Consider the following 21,591-nt stretch of genomic DNA (forward strand, 5'->3'; position numbering starts at 1 on the left):
GTCCCAGAACTCACGCCTTGTTGATGGCGTTGATTACTATAAGCAAATTTGACACTGGGAAGCAATTGGCACCACTTATCTCGGGGATAGGATGAATCATATGTGAGGTATTGTTCCAAAGACTGGTTGGTTCTTTTCATCTGTCCATTTATTTTGAGGTTAGAAGCTGTAGACAGATAGCGTTTGATCCCTAATTCGTGCCAGAAAGCCTTTCAGAAATAAGAAGTACATTTAACATCTCTGTCTGAGATAATGGAACTAGATTAGCAATGTAGCCATGTTTTATTAAAAACAAACTAGCAGTTTTTTTTACAGAACAGGTCCATAATAGTTTTACAATTGCAGGAAACAAGCAAGTTCAACAATAAAGTCCATAGCTACAGCATGTGTCCCCAAAGCTGCGATTGGACAGGTTCATGGTATAATAGACCCGGAGGTGCAAGATGATTTCTTTTGACTCTTAAGCAAATTGCACAAGAAAAAAAAACATATTGCTTAACATCTTTCACAAAGTAAAGCCACCAACAATTTGTTTCATCAGATCCTTAGATTTCATGAAACTTCCAGAAAAGGGTGCTTAAAAGAAAAATTTAGGCTTTACTTCAAACATAAGGAGGAACATAATTGTATTGCCTTTACAATAAAATCCTTGTTCAAAAGTTAAATTAGAAGTTGTGTTGGAGGGTGCACTTTGATTGAGCCTCAATGAAATCTAAGATAATGGTAATGTGCAATTGGAAAAAAAGATGAGAACGAGCAGAGCAGAGCAGAGCAGAGCTAAATTTGGGTGATCTGTAGAGACAGTGACCAAGTGGTATAATATGTCATGTGTTGTAGTTCATCTGAGGTTGCATTTACCTAATTTTTAGACCTTCTAAGGAAAAGATTGTTATTATGTCCTGATATGTAAAACCATAGAAATTAGAGAGGGTTTGTTTCTTTTACACACAACTTTATTATAATGTGTGTTTTTGTCAGCAATACGTAATTATCAATGAAGATTTTAAAAAAAATTAACACAAATGAAAGGTTTGGCTAGTAGCATAAAGGGGCAGCTGTCTTAATCAACTTAACTCTACTCAGTAACAGGGAAAAAATGTTTTATGTAGTCCCTGTAATACACTACAGTAGTCACTACAGCTTTTCCAATTCACCCTAAAACAGTAAATTTTCTACACTAAAAAACTTGCAGTATGGTGTATGAGCAATAGCATTAATCTCAGCTTCTGCTAAACTGACACGTGTTTGTGCTAAGCTGAGTTTGTTTGAAAATTAATGCACAAGTCTAATGGCTAGACTGTGAAAATATACACATATACTCTACCTTTAGAAATGCCTGCCCATGCGTACATACATACACATACACATTCATGATTGCTCCTACAATTAAACATCCTAACCTACCTTACAACCACACACATGCTTGCATCTCTCCCCTTTCTCATTATCTTTCCCCTTCCCTTAATCTCTTCACTTCTCCTTGATCTTCCCCTTGCTCATTATTTCTCCCCTTTATCTTTATCTCTAGTGTTATTTCTATTCATATTTCCCTCTTTCCCCTCTCTAAGAGGGAGAGCTAAAGAGAAAGAGTGAGGAGATATAGAAAACAATGATACAAAATCTTTGTACTCTTTATCTCCCCACCTTTTTCCTCCACCTCATTCTCTTTTCTCCCCTTTCTATTTACCGTATTTGCTCGATTATAAGACGACCCCGATTATAAAACGACCCCCCAAAATCTGAATATTAATTTAGGAAAAAAAGAAAAAGCCTGATTATAAGACGACCCCATAGGAAAAAAGTTTTACTAGTAAATAAATAATAATTCATGTAAACTATTTGTTTGTTTTTAATTTCCTTTTATTTACCAACCTGCCCTCCAGTTTTGCACATCTGCCCCCAGGCATGCCTTATGCCCTCCTATATGCCACTCTGTCCCATGATATGCCTTTTAACCCCCTATATGCCACTCTGGCATATAGGGGGTTAAAAGGCATATCATGGGACAGAGTGGCATATAGGGGGACACTTACATACTCAGACACTACCCACCCAGACACTTACCTACCCACCCAGACACTTACCTACCAACTGAGACACTTACACTTACCTACCCACCCAGACACTTACCTACCCACTGAGACACTTACACTTCCCTACCCACCCAGACACTTACCTACCCACCCAGACACTTACCTACCCACCCAGACACTTACACTTACCTACCCACCCAGACACTTAACTACCCACTCAGGCACTTCACTGTGATGCCTCAGCAGGCGCTTGCTGCAGCTCCCGCGGGATTACAGCATGACGCTGTGTGACCCCGCTAGGCCCCGCCTCCTCCAGAAAATTGAAGAGGTCTGTGCAGGGACAGCGCAGTACCGCCGGGTTCCGGTCTTCTGGAGGAATCTCCCCAACCGGCTCTGCTTCCCCACAGTGGGCGGGCTATCCGGGGAAGGTATGCGCTTATGCAACCTCGGCTGCTGCCGGCACTTTCGCCGGCGCTCGGTGATAGTCGCCGGCGCTCGGTGATAGACGCCGGCAGCAGCTGAGGTTACCATACAGGAGGATCCAGGTCCCCTGCAGCGGTGCGGGGGATCTGGATCTTAGTCTCCTAATCAGACCTCTATTTGAGGTCTGATTAGAAGACGACCCCGATTACAAGACGAGGGTTATTTTTCAGAGCATTTGCTCTGAAAAAAACCTCGTCTTATAATCGAGCAAATACGGTATTTCTATTTTTCTTCCCCCCTTCTTTTTCTTTACCTCACTCTTTCCCCTTTTGGTTGATCTTTCATCTGCTTTCTGTTTATCTCTCCCTCTCTCTCTCTTTTTTCTCCCTACCTCACCCCTTTCTCTTTTATTTTTGCCCTCTTTCTTTGATAACCCATTCTCATTAGCTCTCATCCTTGTCTTTATCTCATATCTCCCATTTCTCTTTATCTCTCTTACCATTTCTCTTTGTAGCTCAATTTTGTGTAGTATGTTTGTGTGTATGTGTAAGAGAGAGAGACTGCCTGAGTCTGTGTGTGTGTGTGTGTGTGTCTGTGTGTGTGAGAGAGAGAGAGATGTACTGCCTGAGTCTGTGTGTGTGTGTGTGTGTGAGAGAGATTACCTGAGTGTATGTGTGTGTGAGAGAGAGATTACCTGAGTGTGTGTGAGATAGAGATACTGCATGCGAGAGTGTGTGATAGGGAGAGACAGCATGTGCTTGTATGAGAGGGAGAGACTGCGTGTGTATGTGTCTAGGAGAGAGAGATACAGAGACTGCCTGAGTCTGTGTGTGTGAGAGAGACTGCTAGAGTCTGTGTGTGTGAGAGAGACTGCCAGAGTCTGTGTGTGTGTGAGAGATAGAGACTGCCAGAGTCTGTGTGTGTGTGAGAGAGATAGAGACTGCCAGAGTCTGTGTGTGTGAGAGGGAGAAATACTGCCTGTGTGTGTGAGAGAAAGAGACTACCTGTGTGAGAGAGACTTCCTGAGTCTGTCTGTGTGAGAGAGACTGCCTGTGTCTTTGTGTGTGAGAGAGAGAGAGACTGCCTGTGTGTGTGTGACAGAGAGACTGACTGAGTCTGTGTGTATAAGAGAGAGATGCTGCCTGTGTGTGTGTGTATGTGAGAGAGAGGCTGCCTGTGTCTTTGTGTGTGTGTGTGAGCGAGAGAGAGAGAGACTGTCTGTGCCTGTGTGTGAGAGAGAGACTGCCTGTGTGTGTGTGTGTGTGTGAGAGTGAGAGAGAGAGACTGACTGAGTCTGTGTGTGTGTGTAAGAGAGATGCTGCCTGTGTGTGTATGTGAGAGACTGCTAGAGTATGTGTGTGTGAAAGAGATTGCCTGATTCTGTGTGTGTGAGAGAGACTGCCTGAGTCTGTGTGTGTGTGAGAGAGACTGCCTGAGTCTGTGTGTGTGTGTGTGTGTGTGTGTGTGAGAGAGAGACTGACTGAGTCTGTGTGTGTGTGTAAGAGAGATGCTGCCTGTGTGTGTATGTGAGAGACTGCTAGAGTATGTGTGTGTGAAAGAGATTGCCTGATTCTGTGTGTGTGAGAGAGACTGCCTGAGTCTGTGTGTGTGTGTGTGTGTGTGTGTGTGTGAGAGAGAGAGAGAGACTGCCTGTGAGTCTGTGTGTGTGTGACAGAGTGCCTGAGCCTGTGTGTGTGTCTGTGTGTGTGAGAGAGACTGCCTGAGTCTGTGTGTGTATGAGAGACTGCCTGAGTCTGTGTGTGAGTGACTGCCTGAGTCTGTGTGTTTGAGAGACTGCCTGAGTCTGTGTGTGTGTGTGAGAGAGAGACTGTCTGAGTCTGTGTATGTGAGTGTGTGAGAGAGTGAGAGACTGCTTGAGTCTGTGTGTGAAAGAGAGAGAGAGAGAGAGACTGCCTGTGTGCGTGGGAGACTGCCTGAGTCTGTCTGTGTGTGTGTGTGTGTGTGAGAGAGAGACTGCCTGTGTCTGTGTGTGTGTGTGTGAGAAACTGCCTGTGTCTTTGTGTGTGTGTATGAGAGAGAGACTGCCTGTGCCTGTGTGTGTGAGAGAGACTGCCAGAGTTTGTGTGTGTGTGTGTGTGTGTGTGTGGAAGAGAGAGATGCTGCCTGTGTGTGTGTGTGACAGAGACTGCCTGTGTCTGTCTGTGTGGGAGAGAGACTGCTTGAGTGTGTGTGTGTGAGAGAGAGAGAGACTGCCTGAGTCTGTGTGTGTGTGTGTGTGTGTGTGTGTGAGAGACTGCCTGAGTCTGTCTGTGTGTGACAGAGACTGCCTGTGTCTGTGTGAGAGAGGAGAGACTGCCTGAGTCTGTGTGTGTGTGAGAGAGAGAGAGACTGCCTGAGTCTGTCTGTGTGTGACAGAGACTGCCTGAGTCTGTGTGTGTGTGTGTGTGTGAGAGAGAGAGAGACTGCCTGAGTCTGTGTGTGTGAGAGAGAGACTGCCTGAGTCCGTGTGTGTGTGTGTGCGAGAGAGGGACTGCCTGAGTCCGTGTGTGTGTGCACGAGAGAGGGACTGCCTGAGTCTGTGTGTGACAGAGACTGCCTGTGTGTGTGAGAGAGAGACTGCGTGTGTGTGTGTGAGAGAGAGACTGCGTGTGTGTGTGTGTGTGTGTGTGTGTGTGTGTGTGAGAGAGAGACTGTATGTAGAAAAAACCGGGGTGCATAGATATGTGGGAAAAAAATAAAAACAAATATAGTGTAATAAGTTTTAACAGAAAATTAAAATTGTGATATTAATTGCACTCACAAGTGTACTTGAAAGTGATTGCTCGTCAAAAATCCAGACTCTTTTCTTTCTTGGAATTTAAACGGATGGGCATAACGAATAAGTTATGCATAAAAGCAGTGTGAGGATGTCCTTCACAATAGTAGAAATGGTGATCAGCAAGTCCTTATGTAAAGTCCAAATATCGATGATCAAAATTATAAAGTTTCTCAACGCGTTTCGCCGACTTCAATGTCGGCTTCCTCAGGAGAAATTCAGAAATCAGTATGTATCCCGTCTGTATTTTCGCGGTTTTTAAAGTTCCCGCTCGCCGTCTTCTTCTGTTTACGTCATCACGTTTAGTCTTTTTTTCTTTTTTCCTCTTTTCTTTATTAGTTGTTGTCTTTTGGATGCCTCAGGATAAAATGACAGCGAACGATGTGGAGCTTTTCATTCCATCGTATCATCGGGACTCGTAGCCGCCAATATTCGTGATCGGTAAGTATACGAGATAAATAATTTATGAAATCGAAATTGTGACATATCAGATGTATTAATTGAATAATTTCTTTTTTTCAATTCATAGGAATATAGCCACAAAACAGCGGGGAACCCATAGAAGAAACAGACAGGCGAAATCAAGATAGAAGACATCTGTGTATGCGGTTTGGAATCTGTCCAAACTTAAGTGGGTAAGTGAAACAATGTAGCAACATAGTAGCAATGTTAATTGATACCAATTAAGAGATGGAAAGTGCATCTGATGTATTAAAAGAATATTTTCTTCTTTCCACAGGAATATATCTTGTTGAACAGAACCCCCATAGGGAAAAAGGACGTCAGAGAGATGAATAAAATATAATCATTGTAACATCGTTAATTGATTGAATGTTGCTGTAACAATGTTACTAATGTCCATCTGTTCTATGGTTAAGCAATTAACCCGCAGATGGAGTAGAGATGATATGTGAGATGTATAAAGAGTGTATTAAGAAAACTTAAAAAAAGGGGGAATGTAATAAATAAAATATATGAAATGTATATGAATAATAGCATATATATAAGGTTATAAAATTTGTTGTTTTTTAAAAAATGTTGTATTGTATTAAAAAGAATATAATAAAATTAATTTAAAAAAGAAATGTGTGCGTTATTTATTTAAATTGAGTGGATTAATTCAAAAAGGTGGATTAATTCAAAAAAATAGATATATCAAGTTCTACATTTAGACCATCTTTTTTGAACGTTTGAAATTTATATATCCACTCGGTTTCTTTTTTTGATAGAATTTCTTTTACGTCTCCTCCCCGCCAATGGGGGGATACTCGATCTATCCCTATTACTTTAAAGCCTGGAAACGAAAACTTATTACATTTCACACAGTGTCTTGTCCATGTGTGTGAGAGAGAGAGGGACTGCCCGAGTCCATGTGTGTGTGAGAGAGAGAGAGAGGGACTGCCTGAGTCCATGTGTGTGTGTGAGAGAGAGAGGCTGCCTGAGTCTGTGTGTGAGAGGGAGAAAGACTGCGTGCGTGTGCGTGTGCGTGTGTGTCTCCTGAGTCTGTAAAACTCAGTGTAAAACCTACGTTCGCAGCGCTGCATGGGAAGGCTGTGTCTTCAATAAAAGCTTCCACGCTGCGTTTTATGTCTGTGTGGCGGCATCCATGAGGAAGAAAGACAGGCAGCCAGAGAAGGAGCAGCTTTACTTTACAAGTTTTATATTTAAACACAGCCAGGTATGGAGTGCTGTGGAGTATTATAAAGCCAATTAGGATTTTTATGCGGTTGAATCTAATGATTGATGAATAGTTGATGAAGTCTAACTTCCACATATTTTTCTCCCCTCAGTATGTATCCCTGTCAGTAAAGTATTGTACTCGAATACCTGCTAGTTGGCCTTCCTAGCCTAGTAAAGTAGACATCTCAACTGTATAATTAGCCATGTCTTATGATTTACAATTAATTTATGATTAAGGGTTAGTAATTGTTTCACTTCAGTTACCCAGGAGATTCTTGCAGTACTGTAGATTGGGCACTCCATTGTGATGCCACCCTTCTTACTTTTTTAAGTTTGCAAATATTACAGCCTAAATCCAGATATTCCATTGTATTATAAATATTAAGTAACTACACTTTTGTATATTCCTTTTTTGCTATTAAAGGGCATTTTAAATATGAGACTGTAAAAAAGAAAAAAAGGTTTTCACTTTTGAAATGTTATGTTTCCCACCAAAAATGGTTTTTCAAATACTTTAAAATAATTTTACCAATTAGAAGTGGGCACAATTTTATGTGCTTTTTACAGATGGAAAGACAACCAGGGACGTTGCAAATATATTTAATTACCGTATTGGCTCGGATATAGGCCGCCCCCGTATATAGGCTGCACCCTAAAAGTTTGGTGCTTTTTTTAAAGAAAAAGTTTTTTTCTTTAAAAAAGCACCAAAAAACCATGCTGCCACTCTGTCCCCCCCCCGAGATATGCTGCAACTCTGTCTCCCCCCCCCGAGATATGCTGCCACTGCCCCCCCCAGATATGCTGCCACTGTCCTCCCCCCCCAAAATTTGTGGCCACTGTCCCCCCCCCCGAGATATGCTGCCACTCTGCCCCCCCCCCCAACTTACCAGAGCAGACTCCCGGGTGTCTTGCGGGGCCGGCGGGGGACATCTACGCAATACCCGTATACAACTTCCGGTGCTGGCATTCAGCGGATGTGCCGGCACCGGAAGTTGTATACGCGTATTGCGCAGATGTCCCCCGCCGGCCCCGCAAGACACCCGGGAGTCTGCTCTGGTAAATCTTGGGGGCAGAGGTAAAATGCATCGTGCGGACGGTCACCGGGTAAACAACCTCCGCTGCCGGGACATCTGCACGATGTGCTTTAACAATCTCCCTTGCCGGGACTCCCCCCGTGGGAATTCCCGGCAAGGGAGATTGTTAAAGCACATCGTGCAGGCGTGCCGGCAGCGGAGGCTGTTTACCTGCAGCAGCCGGTGACCGTCCGCACGATGCACTTAGACAACCTCCCGTGCCGGCACCCCCCCCCCCCATGGAAAGTGCTGGCAGGGGAGGCTGTCTGAGCGTATCAGACAGTAGGATACAGGTCCCCTGCACCGCTGCGGGGGATCTGTATCCTATCCCCGCTGCCTGCCCGGCGCCCGGGACTGCATGTCCCGGGCGTCGGGCGCTAGACCCGGAATATAGGCCGCACCCCCACTTTAAAGACTTAAAGTGGGGGGGGGTGCGGCCTATATTCGAGCCAATACGGTATATTTTAAATGTAATAATAATAGAAGTAAAATGCACAATAAATGTAATGCACTTGAATTGAACCCTAAACACCCCACCCCTGGGCCGAGGAAAATGGTCTTCCACAAAACTGGTCCCTGGTGCCAAAAGGGTTGGGGACCACTGATATAGAGTATATGTGTATTAGTTAAATAAAATATGTAAATTAAATAAACAAAAGACAACAGAATTGAAGAAATATGAAGTGCAAAATGAGAATTAACACATTCCAGCACAGGATCACCAAAATATTTTATTTTATATTTTAATCATTAAACACTAGGATTCTGGGCAACCATCTCTTCTACCCATATTAAAACCATCCCTACAAAGCTCCAGCAAAAAAAAAAACTTGTCGAGTCTCAACAGTTAAGAGTACCTATGCCGTCTTTAAACGCCCTAATGCCAGAAAAGGCACCTCTTATTGAATCAAAAAAATACAAGAAATGTTATCAATCCAACATCAGAGAGGAAAGAAGAAAAATAATTAAAAAAAATATATAATGCACATGCGTCCTTCTGTGAAGGAACATTTTTTTTTTGTATTAAGTAACAGTAACTGGCACTATGATGAGAATTTGTACATAAGCACAAGAAATAAAAGGCACTTAAACAATGAACTATAATTTTGTTCAGTAAGTGGAAATGACTCTACTCGGGGGTCCAGGTGTTTTCACTGTCCATCTCTACCACCATCACTGTGTATTCTTAAAAATATAAATGGTTATCTTTAGATAGTCAGCTTTCTGTGCACAGTACAAGAATGAAATATGAGAATAATTGCTCAAGAGAAGCAAATTAAAAATCAACAAATAGTAGTTACCACTTACAATTGCAGAATTGATGGTAAAACACTAATGCCCTTGATAAGCCAGGAATCAGCAAGGATTTAAATTATATTAAATCTATTGTACTACAGCAAAGAGGAAAAAAAAGAAAAATATCACACCTATAGCAGCAATGTATGAAAGCACCCTTTTGTCCAAAATTAGATACCGCGGTTCTCCAATACACAAGTTCCTTCGCCGCCACCGCAGAATAATAGAAACTACCTCCAGACCTTATCCTGCCTACTTCTGCTTGACTGGCTATAAGATATAGATATTCCACAAAATACAAAGCTATATCATGACTTATATTCTATCCACAAGAATCATTATTGCTTCATGATTTCAGAAACACATATGGGTTTGACAGAAGTTCACTTGTGATTCCAAAAATTGAGTCTCATACGACGAAGGTAACTGAAAAAGTAGAATATTTTAATTTTAAGATACCTAAAGTCCAGTGGCTTTTATTTCACTCTATAACAATAAAGGAAACTGACAGACCACAAATGGCAGTTTTTACACTTGAGGCAGATCTATCCCTCAATAAAAACAAAGAAATTCAAACTTTATTGCAAATAAATTAAACTCCGGTCAGAATGGATGAAAAGCAGTCTAAATAGAAGGACACACTTGCAATGTATTTTTCACAAGTACTGAAGGACCCATCATAGTCTGTTATATGCACCAATTTAGGGTATTGATAAACAGTAAAAAATAATGCTTATTCGAATTATTGTAAGCAGGCACTATAGATCACTACATCCATTATAAATGACAAGCTTGCATTGAAGTGTTGCTTTCTGTTTTTTTTTTAAACCCAAAGACTTCTAATTTGTGCTGTTTCAACAGAGCTATAAAGAGTATAATACAAAAAGATGATAATGAACCACCCACGTTTTAGTTCCTACTTTGTTTACTTAACATATGTCTTTCATAGGTATGCCAACATTATGTCCGAAAGCAAGATATTTGGATATGCTTTACCAAATGAGTACATTTTACTACAGCAACTCCTATTAGATCATTATACAACTTTCTCAAAAACGGAACTCCAAATGTTAGTGTGTTTAATAGCTACTAATCTTTATGCAGCTGTGTTCTCTTGCGTCAGTTTGCAAATAACAGAATTATAAGATGAAACCGGGGAACTAAAACTCCTGTTGCAATACATTGTTAATGTGCTATTTTTCTTTAAAGAGCCATTGCTCGATCGGTACTTTTTGATACAAAGTACTACAGACTGTAGAAGCAAATGGAAACCTACATTAGTTGAGTGATTAGCTAATCTAAGTCTAAACTGAAAAATAAGATATTTTTGTATAACTTTTTGAGTTTATTTTTTTTGTCTGACAATCTTGTGCTGCATTTTTCTACATAAATGGTACAGAAATTGTTACACCGCATGATGTTTAGTTCTTGTAATAATAGATCAAGAAAAATAAATATTAATTGCATGATCAAACTAGTAATTAATTCTGTTTGCAGAGAGTGGACATGTGCCCCACTTTTTTTTTGTGGTTTGGTAGCACCATCTTATAGCCAGTCATGCAAAAGACCAGTCTCCTGTAATAATCTTCTTGCCTTCATCACGTTACGTGTTCTCCACAGTGATTGGGATCAGAGTAATGTAAACATAGACAGCATATGGTGCCTTTACAGCCAGCGAAGTACTTTCTGACAGGACAATTCATTGCCAATCAGAAAAGACAAACATGACAGATCTCCCTCCAATCCATTTTCTTGTTCAGAAGTCACTGGCTTTTTCGCTGTAGTTTGGAATCTCCTTTACTTTGGCCTCCATCTAAGAAAAGTAAAAAAGCTTTCTTATTAACCATTTACAAATAACCAATGTAAAATGATCCTGTAAGACATTTAAATACTTAAAATACTGCAAGGTACAGAATGATGCAGACTAGATAAGCTGCTAGGTTACCCTGCTAGGGCACCAGTCTGCATTTACTTTGCCTTAAAAACTAGTTAAAATATGATGCATCTTTATGGTATTTTGTAAATCCATTTAATTACAGTGCTCGCAAACATAATAGTTTTTCACTACAAAACAAAAGCAAAAAAAAATGAAACTCAATTCTGAGTAGCTTCCAACTGCTGATATCTTCCAGTAGTTGCATTACCAAAATATTTGACCCTATATTAACCTCCTTAATCCTAATACCCAAATAACTTTGTGACCTTCAAACAAAAGTGCAGAGCAAAAATCCCAGATATACAGCATCCAATGAGCTGTATAAAAAAAAATACATTACTGTAATTACCGTATTGGCTCGGATATAGGCCGCACCCTAAAAGTTTGGTGCTTTTTAAGAAAAAGTTTTTTCTTTAAAAAAGCACCAAAAAAACATGCTGCCACTCCCCCCTCCCGAGATATGCTGCCACTGCCCCCCCCGAGATATGCTGCCACTGTCCTCCTCCCTCCCGCCCGAGATATGCTGCCACTGTCCTCCCCCCCGAGATATGCTGCCACTGCCCCCCCCGAGATATGCTGCCACTGTCCCCCCCCCCCCAGACTTACCAGAGCAGACACCGGAAGTTGTATACGCGTATTGCGTAGATGTCCCCCGCCGGCCCCGCAAGACACCCTGGAGTCTGCTCTGGTTAGTCTTCCCCCCGTGGGAATTCCCGACAAGGGAGATTGTTAAAGCACATCGTGCAGACGTGCCGGCAGCGGAGGCTGTTTACCCGCATCGCTGCAGCTGGTGACCGTCCGCACGATGCGCTTAGACAACCTCCCGTGCCGGCACTCACCCCGTGGAAAGTGCTGGCAGGGGAGGCTGTCTGAGCGTATCGGAGAGTAGGTCTCCCGGCTGCAGCGGAAGTTGTGTACGCGAATCGCGTAGAGCTCTACACGCTGCCCGGACTAAGCACCGGGGACTCAGTAAGTGTGTGTGTGGAAGGGGGGGGGCAGGAGGATCCAGGTCCCCTGCATTGCTGCGGGGGATCTGGATCTTAGTCTCACAGTCAGACCTAGTTGAGGTATGATTATAAGACAACCCCGATTATAAGACGAGGGATATTTTTCAGAGCATTTGCTCCGAGAAAAACCTTGTCTTATAATCGAGCAAATACGGTAAGTCCCGAGTTCCATAAGAAATTTAATGTGCTTGCTATCTTTACATCTATAAACAGATCTTATCAGTCTTGCAAGTTTTATTTTTCAAAAGTAGTAGTAGTTTACATGCAGTATGTTTACAAATGAATTCCCCCTTTCACTACAGGGTCTCTGCAAATAGCCATCTTGCCACATGCTACTGTAGGATAGAAACCTATTTAATCATATTTGGACTGCTCTACCACACCTGGTATCCAGTTTAATTCATGTTTATTTTTATTATGCATGATTAACTGTATATGTACCAAATATATATTTGGGGGCCATTGTTTATTATTTGGCCAAATGTAGTTTAAGTTCCTGTTTGACAGCCTGGACTCCCCCCTGACAGCAGAAGCCAGCATCGCTGCCCGATCTCATGTAACAGCTTCTGTCACGAAAGCCGGAAAACTGTTACATTTTAAAAGGCACAATCGCGCATTGCCTTGCAGGTCACGTCACTGCTGACGTCACCCGGAAAGGTGACGTAAAAAAAAACCTGCTAAAAAGATTCTATTTGTCCTGCGTTGAAGACAGTTCAATTTACCGCCATCAAACGATATATTTTTGAGACATGCACAATTTAGTTTTTCAACTAAGAATTTTGACATTTGGTCAGTCAGGTCCTATGTCCCATTTGGGAAATTTTTGAACTCTGCCAATTTAATTTAGCCAATCAAACCATACATTTTTTAAAACTAGACACCCCGTGCTAATATTTTAACTCTTTTCATAGCAGGATTTTCTGTGAAGATACACTACTAATTTTAGTTGCTCATAAGAAATTATTTTTGTTTTTATATTTTTTGACTTTTTTACATTTTGTTGGAACTTGATGGATCCCCTGATTGGAACATCACAGAAAAATTATTTTTACACGTTACCACATTACTATTTTGTATTCTTTATTTTACTAATCAAATTGCGATTATTGGGATGTGATATTGTGAACGTTGTGGGAACGTTTGTCGTCACTGATCACACTGCGATCAGCAAGAAGACAAAATACCTACAAACTGTAGCTCTTCAGCTGCCCTACTTCACCTCTGTAGTTCAATGATTTGTGCTACTGACTGGCTGATTGAAGCCACATATTCACATGGGGGCAAGAACCATCAGTGTTCCCAGAGCCAATGCTGGAGCAGACAAGAGGCTGGGAGCAGGGACAAATGCACATGGGGAGGGGGCTTCCAAAAATATAAAGGTCTCATGCAGCTTTTATATGAATTAAAATGCAAAGGATGTGTCTCTTTAAATACAAAGCGGTACAGAGAAACAATGTAATAAAGAAATGGAATACAGGATGGATACGTTTAGATCTAATTACATATCCACATATACACTGTAAATAATTTTGTAATGTAATAGTCAGAGGACTGTTGAGCACTCCTTACCTGCAAATGTTTGCTGTACATGAGGAGGCAAACTGGGATGAGAGATGGTGGGGGTGTGTGGAGAGGGTGTCTGTAACCCTTTCAGTATATCTAAATAAAATGGAAACAGAAAAAGTGACTACAGAACCATGTAGCACCCGGAGTAAGTACAAAGACGTGGCAAGTGATTGTGAGTGTTCTTGAAAGCAATGAGATCCCAGAGCTAAAGAATACACACTTTAGTTTAATTGCACTGTGAATATTCCCTTTGTCTTGAAATTCCAGAAAAGGAGGTATAAAAAATAATATTAATTAGTTTAAATAAGTGACCTTTGGAATAATATATTATATATATATTTATTTATATATTTATATTAGGGGTAATAAAAACAATTCTAAGTAGTGACTTCCAGAAGTAACAAAAACTGGATTTGGGTTCCACCAGTCTGTGGAAGGCAGCTTCCTGTTGCAAAATTACTGTACCCCTGAGCATAAAGCAAGGTCCATAAAGGCATAATTTGAGGTGTGGGGAAACTCGAGTTGAGTTTAGGGTTAAGGCCCCGAGCACGCATTAACCCCTTTTTGGATGAATTGGAATGCCGACTGGGAGCCACTCCATATAAATGCCCATGGTTTTTTAAACGAATCTCCAACAAGTTGTTATGCTGTAGGTGTAATGGTCAGGTGTCAACATACAGTGTATCATATGGTGTGTATCCCCTTATCAATATACATAACTATTTCCTTATGAGTGGTGTTCATAATTTAACTTCCACAATGTGAGTACTTGCTCACAGACCTTGTAGTTTAGTCTGGAGATTTTTATCGAGCAGTAAACCACACAGGTATGATTTATGTCCACACCCAATCAGTGCATTCACTAAGCAGACCTTATTGTAAAATGATCTGCATTTTTTTGTTATGTCTGGTCTTACATTGCGAAGATAATTAATGATGCACTGATTATTATTTAGGGAATTAATTAAAATGGACTAATCATGAACGAAAGAAACCATCAATATATATCCAATAGGATGTGACTTTGAAAAAAAATAACATTTTAGAGAGGATAATGGAGTCTAACTTCTACTCACTTATTTTCATAATTTCCTCTTTTCTGGGACATTTTAAAACTATGCTACAGTGTGTGCTATTCCAGCTAGCCAATACACAAGTATTAATTATTAAACTTTGAGTAAAAAAAACCACAGTATCAAGCATTAAGACAACCAACAGGTTATTTTGTCAATCAGTATAATTTGGATATAGTTATTTTAAAAGCACCTAAAAAGGAGCAGAGTTTAATTGGCAACCTGAGCAGAGCTAGCGTTATAATTTCCTGTCCTAAATGTTATTCCCGTCTCCTTACTCCACTATTCAATGTTATATACAATAGGCGGCTGTTAATACATACACATCTTTATATAATCTTTAAGACACTATTACATGGCAACGGCAAATCTCCTTTAATTCAGCATTACAGTGTAGATGCTTAATGACAAAACGTTCTATGTAGCACTTTGTATTGTTTTGGTTAAATCGCTTTTTATACTTCCCATAGATTACATACCTCACTTGCAATAAAAAGAATCATTAAAATACCCATTAATAATAATAATTCTTACTTTGAGTGAGGTTGTGGTGGAAAGCAGTTGAGGTAGAACCCTGGGACGTAACCACGCTGGCCGTGTCACTCCCGAAGCCAAGCAACTCAAGTGGGAACTGGAACGGCATATTGACTGGGACCAGCCCGCCTAGCATTCCAAATGGGCCAAGTGAAGAAGTTGTCACATTTGGGTTTGTTGCAGACAGCTGTGATGTCATGAGGGTCAGCGGTGAAGTGCTGGCAAGAATAGAGGCTGTTCCAGTAGACTGCGTAAAATAATATATTAGTGTGCTTAAAAATTATTTACATATAAACAGAAATATTTATATGATGTTACATGTTCATTTATCTAGACGTGTATGATACATACCTGGCTTAAGCTATAAGATCTATTACATTTGCAACTTTAAACAGATGAGACATATCTATGTAGTTTTGTATACCTCATCAGTAGTCGGCAGTATAAAGTATTTTGGCCTTTAAAGTGCTGCCTTAAGACACAGTCTTCACACATGTTGCCTATTTTTAACCCCTTAAGGACTAACGGTATATATATATTTATATCTATCTATCGATAGATATATATATCTATCGATAGATATATATATCTATCTATCGATAGATATATATATCTATCGATAGATATATATATCTATCGATAGATATATATATCTATCGATAGATATATATATCTATCGATAGATATATATATCTATCGATAGATAGATATATCTATCGATCGATCGATATATATATCTATCTATCTATCTATCGATAGATATATATCTATCTATCTATCGATAGATATATATATATCTATAGATATAGATATATATATATCTATAGATATAGATAGATATTTAAAAAAAGCTCTCAAATGGGGTTTGTTTGGTTTTCTTTACACTCTAGCTATCTTTCGCCTGTCATTTAACCACACAGAAACATAAAGACAGATTTATTTATTTTTTTATGGAAAATGTACTCACCCTAGCTGTGATTGTGAGGCAGCGGTCATTGCCAAGGTCAATGTTTGAAGACATTGCTGTTGGCAACACGCATGTCATTGGCTCCTCAGCAATTACATGTATGAAAGTGCCTTCTATTAGCTCCTACTGATCTGCCTGGGACTCAGGCAGTCAGAAGCAGCCCTGCCACAAGATGTAGCTGCAATTAGCAGAGAGCATAATATGTTCTCCAGTTTAACTGTTATGTGGGGCATAATAATACATCATCAGTCCTTAAGGAGTTAATTTTGGCATGAGAGTCTGCATGAATTTGGTGTTTGCGTGTTACAACATACCAAGACTTTAATTAGTTTTTTTTGTGATCATTTGAGGGCTCACCAAGTGATTTCAATAGCGTACAAGCTCATATTTTAATGCTGACAAGTAACCAATTACAGAATATTTTTAAGGTTTTTTTGCGTTAAACATATGATTTACAGGGGGTGGTGGTATTATAGCCCCCCCAACATGTTTTTGCCAGAGTTGACTATTACGGTACAGGCCAACTGCCTTTTTTGCAATGTTGAATGAAACTTTGAAGGCCAAGGCATCCATCAAATGGTTTAAAACGGTTACCAATATTTGCAAGTAGTAACCATTCCCATGAATACATTACTTAATTTATTCTACAAACATTTGGCAGTGAAATACTTTTCCAGATAGAAGCAAAATAATATTTAAGAAATAACATGTACCCACGACACACACATAATGTTGAAGGAGGAAAATATACAGCTATGCAAGAATATCAGTGCCAGTGTCTGTAGCAGATACACAATAAGGTGTTGTCATTTAAGCAATGTTAACAACTGCTCTTAATTGACTCACCTGTACAGGGGGAACTGCAACTGGGGAACCTGAGGCAGATAGTCTATGATGAGCTGGCGGTTTGCTAGCCCCCAAAGCGCCACTTGATGTACTTCCAGAAATATTAGTCCTACTTGTTGTAAAACTAGGGTTGGCCCTGGGTATGGTTACATTAATGGCAGAGTTAGTTGTTGCAATTATAATAGGTCCAGGGGTTGTAGCAGTCTGTGGCTTTGGAGAAGGGGTGGATGTTTTTGGAGACGGACTGGGTTGTCTGATATTAGGAGTATTTGTTTTAGGGGAAGATCCTGTCATCTTGGGGAGCACTGAAGGATTCTTTGTCCCCTGGGTGCCTCCAAACCCCCGGCCAGCAGACAATGGGCTAGCTGTAGGTGAGGGACGTCCAATACTTGAACTTGACAGCTTGTGAGTAGTATTACTCAGGGAGACAGAAGTAGATGAACTGGAAGAACTAGGAGTAGTGGAGGGCTTGGGGGATGGGGCCATGGTGTATGGGGATTTGAAGCCAGAACTTGAACCTTGTACACCAATATTTTTTGCTAAGAGGTTGCTGGAGGTAGAAGAGGCAACTGTTCGAGATACTGAAGTATGATGGCTGCTACTAGGTGAGGGTAAAGAGGGTGGCCGGTAAATTGTAAGTTTTTCAGGTGTCTTTACAATGGGTGACGTGGAAGAGATCTGGGGACTGCTGGTCAGTCGCACAACAGGGTTAGTATGAGATTTACTGATGGTTGCTTGTAATGGTGTTACATAAGTTTGCTGAAGGTTCTGGTGCTGATGGACCTTGGCAACATGTAACGAAGAAGCGTTTTGAACTTGTGAAGAAAGGGAGGTTACATGGGCTTGCGAAGAGGATACCAAATACACTGATGAGGAGGAGGAAGGGGTAGAAGATGATGAGGAAGCACAAGCTGCTTTGGTTTGTGTAGCTGAAGAAGCCTTGACCTTAGGAGGTGTAGACGAAGACACCTCAGCCTGAGATCTCTGGATTCCTTGCTGAAGCAGCTTTGTAGGTAGTGCCTCAAGTGACACTTTTGGGTTTTGTATTGAAGATCCTGCAATAAGCCCAGAGACCACTGTGGGAAGGGCTGGTGCCAGATCTTGGGCTTTCTTTGGTTGAGAGGCTGAATGGCCAGCAATAAGGCTGGACGTATGATGAGGAGGTTCGGTTTTTTTAGGACCCCCCAATGGCAATTTGCTCATGATTGAGGCAAGTTTTTCCTCTCTCAAGGCAGTCCTTGGCCTAGAGGTAGGAGTGTCTATGTTGCACATGGATGTTGGGGTATTTGCTCCATTATTAAGCACAGCAAGTGCCTCAGAGATAGAATCCAATGAAGGAGGTTTGAAAGAAAGATCTTCATCCAAAGAGTCATCTAGACATATAGTCTCTGAAGGGAACGTACAACTTGAGCCGGTTGGACCACCTATTGGTGTAACTGCATTCAAAGAAGGTGCACGGACTACTGTGGGGAGAGGAGTTGATGTCTTTTGTTCCTTTTTTGGACTAGACTCCTAAATGGGAACATGAAATGAAATTGTTAGTATAATAAACTCGAAATTATAGGAGGATAAAAAAAACAAACAGAAAAGCTAAAAAACTATATAACTGAACCTTGAACAATGACTGGTGTGTTTAAATAATAAATCTCACATATAGATGAACATCTAGAAGATGCTTGTCTAGGAAGAAAAAGGGGTGCATTAAATGTAAAATCTCAAAAACTTGCCTTGACTTTTGGCTTAGGGGCCAGAATAACTTTTTTCTTAGCTCTGTGGGTTGAAAAAGATGATCAAGTAAAATACAAGCAAACACACAGTAATACAGCTACAAGCAAGTGCTTACAAATTTGGTAATGTTTCCTTTTCAAGCTACTGTTTACACATATAAACCCAAGGCAAATCTTCATTCATAAAATTTCAAGCAAGTCTCACCTGGGGTTGAAACAACTAAATCGATAATCAATAATGAAAATAATTATCCATTGCTTCATCTGGGTACAGCATGCGCTATTAGTCTAACTTACTTCAGAAGGATGCTACTTTAGAGATCAGTGGAGAAGACGTGTCAGACAGCAATGAGGTATGTATTCCCCCCTCACACCCTTCTGTCTGATCAGGTCTCCAGCCTCTCTCTCTCTTTTCCCCTCATTAGCCCCCCCCACCCTCCGATCTGCAAAGTAAATAAACCCTCCCCTACCTTTTGGCCTGATCTGGTCCCCAGTTCCCATCTTTAACCTTCTAGGCCTCCTCAATAAATTATTTTAAACAAACAAAAAATAAAAAAACAAGTTTTTATTTGATTAATTGAATAAATAGTGGGCCAACTAATCAATTAATCACAGTCTCACCCCATGTTTCCACCAAAGATTGCCCTATTTGATTAAAGTTTATACTCACGGAGCAGAGGTGAGATGATTGTGTACACTACGGCTTTCCTTAAACAGCATCCTAATAAGAAAGATTTACAATTAAACCCTGCATTCAACGACACACTGCATTTTCTATCAATTCATCATATTTTCAGTTGCAATTGCTTACTAGTTCCTATTTCTAAATAGCATTTTACAAACATAGAGTAATACCTCTGAGTAACACAAAGCAGCTGTTTTAGAATGACATTCCTGGTTCTACTCAGATACAACTACCTGGGTGAACAGAATTATTTTGCTATTGAAACCAGCAAATAAGAGTTCAATCGGCATTTATTAAATATACTTCAAACAATGAGCGCATTAACTAAAATACTGGTCCTTGCAGCATTAGTCTTGACATGATTTAACCACTACTGCCCCATTCAATTATTATTCCAGAGTTAATACACATATATAACAAACACACTTTTTTCCTTTTTGGGTCCAGAATTAACATTCTTACCTTAACTGCATCCAACCTTTGGGCCATAACGGTTTAATCTCTGTCTCCATAAACGCCTTTAAATAGTCTTCTGCTGACTGGGTTTTATTAGGTTCAAGTTCATAGCATCCCAGCTTTATTCTCACTAAGTTACAAAGCAAATTCCTACATAAAAAAAGCGCAGTTAACTAATTAGTATTTAAAAAATACATAAATAGTAAAAGGACTAAAAAAAAAAAACTGTAAAAGGATGACGTTTATGCTATCCACCACATTTCAATGTATCACCAGGAAGTCTGAAGACTGAACTTTTGAGCATCTATACAGTATAACTTATACATTATTATTTAAAAACTCACCATATTCAAGGACACCACAATGTAAAATGTAAAATTATGCACAGACAACAGAAAAAAAAAAAAAAACAGATGTTCCACTAGAACCCCAAATCAAAATGCACTCCAATTGGGTGGGCTATGTTCATGTCACCCATCACTTCCCAACTGCTTTGCCATACTTTTGAATCATATACACTGAAAATGTCTTTCAATATTGTGATATCATATCTGGCAAAAAGTTACCTTATACGATCATCCCAACAAAACTTCTTCCGTGGACCCATCACCCTTTTGCCAGGCTTCTCGTCATCCTCTTCCTCAGAAGGATTTTTATCACGATCCTCCTCTCCCTGGTGCCTAGAGTTGCATAGGAAATTCAGATTATTAAAATTGCCCACTTATACTGTTAAGGGGGCACTATTTCTTGCACTTACTGGCTGTCATATAACATGTGGCGTAAAGCACCACTACAGAACTATATTAAAGATATAAAATAAAATTCCATTCTCGCAGAAGGTTTTCTTAAATATACCTTAAAACGACCAGGTAAAATTACTACACCATGCTTTTTAGACTTCCTAAACCAAGGGAGTCAGAGTTAGGCAAAACTAATCTAAATAACGATAAATCAACCAATCTGGTGATTTACTTTTCGTATTAAGATCATTAATATATCACAGGACCAAAGGGTAACCCCCTAATAAGCAGGATAAAATTACCTTTTTTAAAATCTAGCGGACTATTTCATTCATTTGTTGATTTATAATTTGCAACAAGCAAGGTTTTTTGAATCTTATTCTCGTTAGACAATAATGACATGATTAAAAAATTAATCAAACTAGGCAGAATAGTAAATGCTACTTAGTGCAAGGTAGGATTGCAAGTGATGGGTAGATGACACACATGAAAACAAAATATAAATTAATAGATATCCCAGTTAATTACCAAATACAATGTTGTATCGCCATTGATCATAGCATTAGAAGATAAAAACAGACTTTTCTCCATGTATAATTACAGGGACCAACTCCTGCCATGGCTAAAAAGTTCAGACTTCAGTTCACGGCTGCCCTCATGATTAGACAATGTGAATACAGTGAAACTACAAACAAACTGTGTGATCAAACAGATTTGTCCAAGAACACAAGGAAGGTAACATGGGGGAAGGTGCTCCATCCAAGAACAGATGA

General features: G+C 40.2%; 1 protein-coding gene and 1 long non-coding RNA gene across 2 annotated transcripts in view; one reads left to right on the forward strand and one right to left on the reverse strand.

Annotated features, from left to right (window-relative positions):
• The first annotated feature begins 5,580 nt into the window (after positions 1-5,580).
• LOC128500096 (uncharacterized) lies at positions 5,581-6,003 on the forward strand. The gene is made up of 3 exons (XR_008354887.1): positions 5,581-5,673; positions 5,762-5,867; positions 5,972-6,003. It is a non-coding gene; the product is annotated as an uncharacterized LOC128500096 (long non-coding RNA).
• Positions 6,004-8,696: 2,693 nt separating this feature from the next.
• UBN2 (ubinuclein 2) overlaps positions 8,697-21,591 on the reverse strand; it is a 30,081-nt gene continuing 17,186 nt past the window's right edge. Inside the window, exons 10-17 of the mRNA XM_053469048.1 lie at positions 20,645-20,758; positions 20,085-20,228; positions 19,608-19,658; positions 18,938-18,980; positions 17,211-18,722; positions 15,398-15,644; positions 13,794-13,883; positions 8,697-11,094 (exon numbers count right to left, since the gene is read on the reverse strand). Of these exons, the coding sequence (XP_053325023.1) occupies positions 11,045-11,094; positions 13,794-13,883; positions 15,398-15,644; positions 17,211-18,722; positions 18,938-18,980; positions 19,608-19,658; positions 20,085-20,228; positions 20,645-20,758 (2,251 nt within the window). The 3' untranslated portion in view covers positions 8,697-11,044. The remainder of the gene's footprint in view (positions 11,095-13,793; positions 13,884-15,397; positions 15,645-17,210; positions 18,723-18,937; positions 18,981-19,607; positions 19,659-20,084; positions 20,229-20,644; positions 20,759-21,591) is intronic.

Source organism: Spea bombifrons, chromosome 6 (genome assembly GCF_027358695.1).
Source record: "Spea bombifrons isolate aSpeBom1 chromosome 6, aSpeBom1.2.pri, whole genome shotgun sequence".
NCBI lineage: Eukaryota > Metazoa > Chordata > Amphibia > Anura > Pelobatidae > Spea > Spea bombifrons.